Source organism: Carcharodon carcharias, chromosome 6 (assembly GCF_017639515.1).
Source record: "Carcharodon carcharias isolate sCarCar2 chromosome 6, sCarCar2.pri, whole genome shotgun sequence".
NCBI classification, from domain to species: Eukaryota; Metazoa; Chordata; class Chondrichthyes; order Lamniformes; family Lamnidae; genus Carcharodon; species Carcharodon carcharias.
In genome coordinates this window covers 31,037,651-31,046,167 of record NC_054472.1, presented here as the reverse complement: position 1 = coordinate 31,046,167, position 8,517 = coordinate 31,037,651, and the positions used below count along the sequence as shown (strand labels likewise).

The following is an 8,517-nucleotide window of genomic DNA, read 5'->3' as shown; positions in this document are numbered from 1 at the left end:
CTGGGTTGGAGCCCAGTTATAACCAGCAGAAAACATAAATGCAACTCCAATGCCTATGTCAAAGTTGTGCAATTTCCTTATTTTTATAGAATTTTTTTCATCTTTTAGATTTTTAAAAAATATTTAATGTTGAATTATAAAGGTTCTGGTAATTTGAGAAACAGAGAAGCAGACTTCATGGGAGCAAGGGGCACAGGGTGAAGAGCTGCAAGATGCAAAATCAATTTGCTATAACACCACCAGTGGTGGGAGGTTGTAACTACAGCATGACAAGTTTCCTTAATAAATGTGAACATAGGAATTCATCATGAAAATGGCTGACGAGACATGCATGTGAACTTAAGATTTTGAATCTACTATGAACCTAATGTGATATGTTTGTATCAATTCCTATCACACAATAAAACAAATTGCATTATTATAAGTCAGTTAATTGCAGAGATTTTCCCAATCACTTATGTGGCATGTGATTTTAATGAAAATGATATATTACTCTTATACCTCTCAAGTGACAGTGCCTCTATTATGACTCTGTATACTACCAGTCTGATTCCAGTACCTTATTAAAGCAACTTATAACTCCAGGTTATACAGTGATCAGCCAAAGCTCTATTCACTTATATTTAAACTCTTGTTAAATTAAGTCTTAAGAACTGATGGGACAGTCAATTCTTTGCTAGCATTAAAACCTGTAATATACAATTTGAAAAGCCCTGCCCTATCAGTCTAAACTTCTTAAGGCAATCCCTCACTGTCCAATATCCAACTTATTGCACTGTAACTTGGGCTGGGATTTTCATTGTATAAGGTTAGGAATGAAAGTGTATTGGAATGAATCTCAAAGGGCCATATTCTCCTCTCCTTTGGAAAAATAATAACACAATTTGTAGATTTTAATGATCCTCAAGAGTGATCTTGCAGTTGATAATTTCATTAAGTGAGATTATATTAGTGAGAACAATGGGAAAATCAATAAATCAAAATACACCAGCCTTAATCCTCGTTTAACATTTCAGAAGCAGTTAAGGGCAAACTTTGCTCTTCAGTTAGACTGCAGTGATATTCAAGCTATTGGCCTGAGATTAGTGTCTATGAAATTATCTAGAGGGAGTTAAGACTTTGGAATGTATTGCTAGTTTATGTGGTTGGTGCTGGATCTCTGCACATCCACATCAAAGTTCCTGACTGGGCTAAAGATTGCATTTTATAAAAGGTAAGTGTATTTATCGATAATATTTGGCCCATGTGATTGGTTGGGAGAGAATTTTTTTGGAGTATTTTTTTCTATTATTGGCCTTGAGTTTCTTTGCCTCTCCTGGGAGATTACATGGCTGTGAGGGGAGGATAGGTAGGTGGAGGGAAGGAGTGTTTAGTCATGGTTCTGTGGCCACCATGGTTTGATGGTGATCTTCTTGCTGATCAATTTCCTATGTTCATATGAAATGCAATGCACAGCTGACAGTGAAATTATGCAGCAAGCTGAGTTTTCCTCCAGCCCATATCAAGATCAATTATTACAGAAATGCTGTACATGTCTGTCTGGGGATTTAGTTAGATCTTAGGTCTCTGGGCTGCTAATTTCAAATGTTAGGAGAGTGTGGGTGGCAGCATCCATTCTCATGAAATATTAAAAAAGATTCAATACAAAAATGTACAAGTTTCTAGTTGATTCAATGAGTCATCTGTGCACTTATAACTTTACACAAGGATGGGTTTATATTCAAATCTAGACAAAAGCTTTTCTTGGCTCCAATGCATTTTGGAGTAATCTCAGAATATGGTACCTGAGTTATACATTGATGATCATTCAAAAGTTTTGGATTTTATAACAGCAGCCTTATATTGGATAATCTATGTCAATGTAAAACCCAATGCAAAAAAAAAAAATTCAGGGTGGGTTCCTGTGCCAGGACTGGCATTTATTGCTGATCTCCAGTAATCCTGATAAGATGGGGTGGGCTTATTTGAATCACCACAGGGTGGTTTGCTAAATCCACCTCTTGGGCAATTAAGGATCAGCCACATTGTTGTGTGACTGGATTCACATTAAGGCCAGATCAAGTTAGGATGGCAGGTTTCCTTCCCTGAAGGACATTAGTGAATCAATTGTTTTTTTTTAATGGAAATCCAACTAACTTTATGGTTATATTTATTGATATGAGTTATTTTAATTTCCAGAAATTTTAAGCTGAATACAAATTCTCAATCTGCTGTGGTTACATTTGAATTCACATTCCTTGTGACAACTGGTCCAGTAACACAATCACATTACTGTATCCCCTTGAGGTGCAAAACCCTTCAGAGCCAATGAATTGCTTTTGAAGCATAATCATTGTTGCTTTTGTAGGCAACACACTTTGTACGAGCACAAGTTATGCAGTATAACCACATTCTGCCCCCCACTTTAGAACAGAACAAATATAATCTCAGATGATTTGCCATTTGGCAGAAATGATTTTTTTTAACAAGTAAACCCACAAACTCATTGACATTGCAGTGGAATTTTTAAAATATACTTAATCAGGTGCACCATTTTATTTACATCATGGTTCCCTGAAATAAATGCACCTGAGAGACATTTTGCAATTAGTGGCAAAACGATGACACTGGCTGTTGACCTCGAAGGAAGCTGTACACAAAGATCTTGTGAGCTGTCTGACATGGATTTCACCTTTCCCAATGTTAATTTCATTTTTGTTCCAGCTACAGGAGATCTCTGGCACCCAGTGACAGTGATGTCATCAAGCAAGCTAAATAGCCAATCGCTTTGAAGAATTTTCATAAACAACAAACCAGAAATTCAAAGTTTTGATTATCCTTCATTTTAAAAAATATCATTTTACAGAGGGTGAAATAAAGGTAGGACAAGCATTTAGAAGATAAAATATAAACACGTTTTATTTCTTAAAATGTTCTAAAAATCAATGGAATTTTGGTCATGGAATGGAGAAATGTATCATTCCACAAACATAAAATTAGGTTTTCAAGTCCAGAAAGGTTGTTCAGAAGTAATAATTCTATTAAAATTCAGAGTCATCAAGGCACAGATGGATGTCCTTTGGCTCACTGCGTTCACAGCAGCTGTCTGTAGAGCAGTCCCACCACCCCTCCCCCCTTTATTCACAAACACCTGCAAGTATATTTCCCTCAAGTGCCCGTCGAATATCCTTTTGACATCATTGATGGACTCTACTTCCAACACTCCATAGGCAATGGGTTCCACGTCAGTACCATGACCCGATTATGCCTTGTTCAACAAGATGTAATGTTTCCAATGGTCTATAGCAAGAAAGTAGCGAAAATGACCCCAATTCACTGATTCTTCATTGATTTCCAACAGTGAGGATTTTAGGAGTGCACTCTGGGGGGAGCAGGGAATCATTGAGCAACAACTTTCGGATCTCTTGCATTTAACTGCACATGTGTTGCTGTCGGTTTCAAAGAGTAATGATGGCAAAGGCCAGTTCCCCTGCTCATTACAACATCAAAATCTGTGCCAGGATTTGGGGAGAGGCACTAGGTTTAATTTGGAAGTTCAACATTTAGCCACATGATGGCGGTGGTGTATGCTGCCACAGCAGAGCTGCGAAATGTAATGAACCCAGACAATTACAACCTTGCAGATTGGAGTTTATTGCACTTGAAAAACCTTTGATGTTTCTAATTAAGTGACCCCCCTTTATTTTAAAATTCAGTCTTGTGATTACAATTGCCAGTAATTTACATTTCCACAAAAAAGTCAGTCGTTGGGAATGTGTTTGCAATTAGTTTTTTTTCATGGAACCATTGCATCACTTTTCGTTTTTAATCGCACGTTTGTATATGTATTTACTTCGATGTGTGCATATATACATTATCTGTGTGTGACTGAATATGTGTTCATATATAGAGTGAAAACGTGTGTTGTGTGTATATACATTAGATGTGTGTGTATACAGATACAGATAAATATATGCACACACACACACCCACACGCATGTATAATGTATACAGATGCTGAGGTCGGATGAAAGAAGTCCGTTTGCTTATAGGGCATCTGCATTCCCTGCTGATTTGGGATGAGCTATCGGAAATCTTGAATGATTATCTGAAAATCATACATCATGAAGTAAGAGAAAGGTGGGAGCACGGCGATAGATCAGAGAGAGCTGAGGGACACCACACAGTTCAACAATGAGCCGTGAAGCGGGGCGGGGGTTTAGCAGGCTGCCGTGTATTACCCGCTCGCTTTGATTCGGTGCCTGATACCTGAGCCCCGGTCAATGTGCTGTGCGTGTGGTTGTAGTGTGTGTGTGTGTGTGCGCGCGCGTGTTTGAGAATGAACTCCGGGCGGGGAAGGGAGAGGCGACTCTTTGCTTCCTATCTGCCAACAAATTCCCAGCTCATTACCCTAACACCACAGCTTGAGAGAGGGATAGTGTGATCACACTGTCATGCCACCATGGATCTGCCAGGTAACACCATCTCCAACGTGGGCATCACACTGCAAACGTAATGTTAGAGCGTTATCAAACTAGCACGCGGGTTTAGTGGAAAGGGACAGTGAGCTGGGAACAGCAGTAAATATTTTATCTAACTTGGAGATCTCTTCGCAATTAAAACGGTAAGAGGAGCCTTGGCCGCGGCTAATTTTAATATGTCTCCAGCTTCTCTCTTTGCTGTCTGATGTTTTTTTTGTGTCCCCCCCTCTCTCTCTCTCTCTCTCTGCGGGAGAACCTAAATGGGTAACTTTCTTTTTTATTATGTTGTTGCTGGCTTGCTAAATGGGCGGCTGAGTGCAGCGGGGAGCGGGCAATGGCATCGGGGGGCGGGGGGGTGGGGTTGGGAGCTGACTGAGCTTTTGCGGGTGGGTTTCAGGGTTTATATGTGTCTGAGCGGGAACTTCAGTCGACCGCCGGAGAGAAGGAGAAGGCAAAGTCAAGTTCAATTGTAGGATTCCTTCATCAGCAACGGGGGCGTGTGTGTGTGTGTGTGTGTGTGTGCGTGCGGGGTGGGGGGTGTGGTGGGGGCGGTTAGAGAGGCTGCAGGACTCAGACTAAAACAGAAGCAAAGAGGGTTTGGCGGGGGGTGGGGGGGGGGGGGTAGGATAAATGTGGAGAATGACAGGGTAGCAGTGCTATTCTTTCAGGATCTCAGTTTTCAACAAAATGCACTCAACCTGCGTTGGATTTTTTTGTTTCTGCATGTTTTATTACAGGCAATGGCATCCAAACAAACTGAAGAACGTTATTTGATCCTCTAGGAGGCTGCTTTGGAAGTGGTGGTCAAGAGAAGGGAGGAGGCAGTTTGGAGGTGGGGGGGGGGGTGGGGTGGTGGTGTGCACAACACAAAAAAAACAATTGTGATCGGCCCGGTGTGATCTATATCGGATTACCGAGAATCGCATGGATCTGCTGCTAATCCGCCCGGGATCTCTTAACATGCTGGCACTGAGCCTGCTCCTCGCTTGCACGGGGCTCGTGTTGGGACAGAACGAAACGGAACCCATCGTCTTGGAAGGGAAATGTCTGGTGGTGTGTGACTCGAACCCGTCCTCGGACGGGGCTGTCACCTCTTCCCTGGGAATCTCCGTGCGGAGCGGCAGTGCAAAGGTAGCCTTCTCAGCCGTGCGCAGCACCAACCACGAACCGTCCGAGATGAGCAACAGAACCATGACGATCTACTTCGACCATGTAAGTCGCTGCCGCCACCCTCCCATCAGCGCTCGGGGAGCGTGTCCCTCTCGCTCTTCACCCGTCCGCCCATCGCCCTTGCCACCCTCCCCTTTTCCCGCTTTGACAACCTTTTCCTCACTTAATCCAGTCTCTCGCCTTTTATGAGAGGAGGTGGGGGAGGGGGGGGGTATGGGTGGGGGGTTGTGGAGTGGGGTGGGGAAAGGGTGAACCTCTGTCGCTGGGGCAGTGGACGGAGCAGAGCGACCCCCACACGCTGGCCTGGCCGCATGAACTTGCTGCCCACCACTGGTTGTAGTTTTACACATGTTACAGGTATGAAGAGCAGATGGTACAACCTTCCCCAAGTCGCTAACTTCGGCCGCCTTGTGCAGATTTAGGAGCAGCAAGGAAGCGTTTACAGAATTATCCTGCTTTTAAACCTTGTTTTTTTTTAAAATTAAAATGTGAACTCTTAGCAGTTTTGCCCCGTGTGGTGCGGGTTCTAACATTCAGGAGCCTTTTATATCATGTCCATCAGCCTGTGTGCGCCAGTGTGAATGGAAGCCCTTTCCTGCAGTTACCTCTGGAAACAACATTGTAACTACTGCGCTGTCCTTCACCCCCTGCATGTTACAAACCGCACGCTTAAACTGAACGGAGCTTGTCGATTCCAACCTCCGCCCCACAGCCTCCAAATCTCTTTGCAATCCCGATTATCCTTCGGTCCCAAGTTTTCGCGTTTACCCAAATGTCAAATGCGCAGTGCTGGAAACTTGGTGCTTTGTGCTTTCTTGCAGGTGTTAGTTAATATTGGAAACCATTTCGATAGGAGGTCCAGCACTTTCGTGGCCCCGAGGAAAGGGATTTACAGTTTCAGCTTTCACGTGGTCAAGGTGTACAACCGGCAGACGATCCAGGTAGACAAACAGGGGCTTTTGTGCACAATCTCACAACCATCGTCTGACTCTCGCTGTCAGTCTGTAACGGCGCAAGCTGTTCTCGAACCCACGGCGCAACTGGTTGAGTTGAATTGTAATGTGTTTTTCTTTAAAAAAAAATGTAAAAAGACTAACAGAGGGCTATTGGCAGATAGACGGTGGAAGAAAGGAAACCAGTAAGATAACTAGAGAGGCACAATAGAAAGGAAGGGAAATTGCCCAGGTACAGCGGCAGATAGTGCAAGTGTAATACGGGAAGCATACATGACCTGGAAGGTTGTGTTATAACGGCTAATACGCCGGAGGAGCTAACGATAAATCAGTTGTTATCCAATCTGCAGTAACTTGGGACCGTTAGTGCAAAGGTCAAAGTTGTAAGGCTTTGTTTTTGTTCTGGTTTCAGGTAAGCCTCATGCAAAATGGCTGGGCTGTGATTTCTGCTTTTGCCGGGGACCAGGATGTGACCCGGGAGGCTGCTAGCAACGGGGTGCTCTTGAACATGGAGAGAGAGGACAAAGTCTACTTAAAACTTGAAAGAGGCAACTTGATGGGAGGATGGAAATATTCGACGTTTTCTGGCTTTTTAGTATTCCCTCTATAAAGGAACACCAATGCTCGTCAAAATCCTGTATGAGGATCAAGTCGCCATGTACATTATCGATATTGCAACGGAACAAGATTATTATACCAAAACCACCTAACTGCTAAGTAGGGGCAGACCCATTACCTACCAATTAGAATAATTTCTTTGAATACTGACAATTGCCTTGGCCAATGTGGTTCTAAGTAGTTCTGGTGACAGTGCTCCTTAGGATATCAAGAGAATTTATTGACAAGGACAATTTCTGGCTAGACAATAGAAACTGGATTTTCTTATGGGCGGATTTTTGATTGAACGAACCGAACCTTCGTGGACAAGACCGTACTCGCAAGTGACGATCGAAAAAGCGTGATTAAAAAAGAGAAACGAGTTAGGGTTTTGATTTAAATGTTCTGGCAAAGCTTTCTTTCGTGTTCGTATATAGCCTTAAGCAAAGAACAAGTCCAAATTCAGTGGCGTGTTTTTTTTTAAATTTGGGGAAAATTATGTATCGTTTCTGTAGGTGAGCTGATTTTGAAGAAGTGCTTTATCACAAAAGGTTTCTTTGCACGAATTGGACGCAGCTCTTGTTCCTTCTTTGTGTTGTGGTTGGTGTTCTTTGACCTTTTTGGGTGCAGAAAGAGTAAACCTATAGATTAATAACACGAGACATACCACGAATGATTGTAATAAATGGACCCAATTATTTATTGAGTGCTTCTTTTTTGGATTTGTCAATTGATCCTCTGGCGGGCACACAGGAACTTACACATTTCTCTCAATTTAAAAAAAAATAAGTTTTACATTGTTTGCTCCTCTCATGCCAAGGCAAATATGGGCTTCTCTTTAAATGTCTCTAAAGACCTTGTCGCTAAATAACACCTATGACACGCCCAAAGAGGTTATCTGGTGGGTTAAGTTTGACGTTCAGGTTCAAACAAAACAGAATATTGCAAAATTAAAGTCAGTTCTCTCCATATTTTTATCCAGGTTTTAGTAAAGTAAACGTAAACCTTTTTACATTACCGAATGTATAAGAAAATTGCGGACTCGTAAGTCTAATAAAGGGACTAAAATACAGCCCTTCAGTCGCTATTTCAGCAGGGAGGAGGATGTCTGATAAAGGTTCTTAAGTATTAAAAAGTACCTGCACAGGAGTTAGCCACTAGACATGTAACACGTAATTAATAGAATCCCTCCTGCGGTTCATTTCCCAGAAAGATTTCTGCTATTGTAAACAGGTCCCCACTGTATTCATGCTGAAATCTATTCACTATTAATACAATTAATGCCCGAAAAGGGTCGTCACACCATCAATCCATTAAATATCCATTTTCGAGAATAA

General features: G+C 42.3%; 1 protein-coding gene across 2 annotated transcripts; it reads left to right on the top strand.

Moving 5' to 3' along the window:
- Positions 1-4,311: 4,311 nt before the first annotated feature.
- Positions 4,312-7,867, top strand: cbln2b (cerebellin 2b precursor). Of its 2 annotated transcripts, none has more exons than XM_041190086.1 (4): positions 4,312-4,454; positions 5,198-5,672; positions 6,452-6,571; positions 6,996-7,867. In XM_041190086.1, the coding sequence occupies exons 2-4, from the start codon at positions 5,385-5,387 to the stop codon at positions 7,191-7,193; spliced, it is 606 nt and encodes a 201-aa protein (XP_041046020.1). In that variant the 5' UTR covers positions 4,312-4,454; positions 5,198-5,384; the 3' UTR covers positions 7,194-7,867. The 2 variants fall into 2 exon arrangements, with proteins under 2 accessions (XP_041046020.1, XP_041046019.1); XM_041190085.1 differs by having other exon boundaries at positions 4,325-4,603.
- The last annotated feature ends 650 nt before the right edge of the window (positions 7,868-8,517 follow it).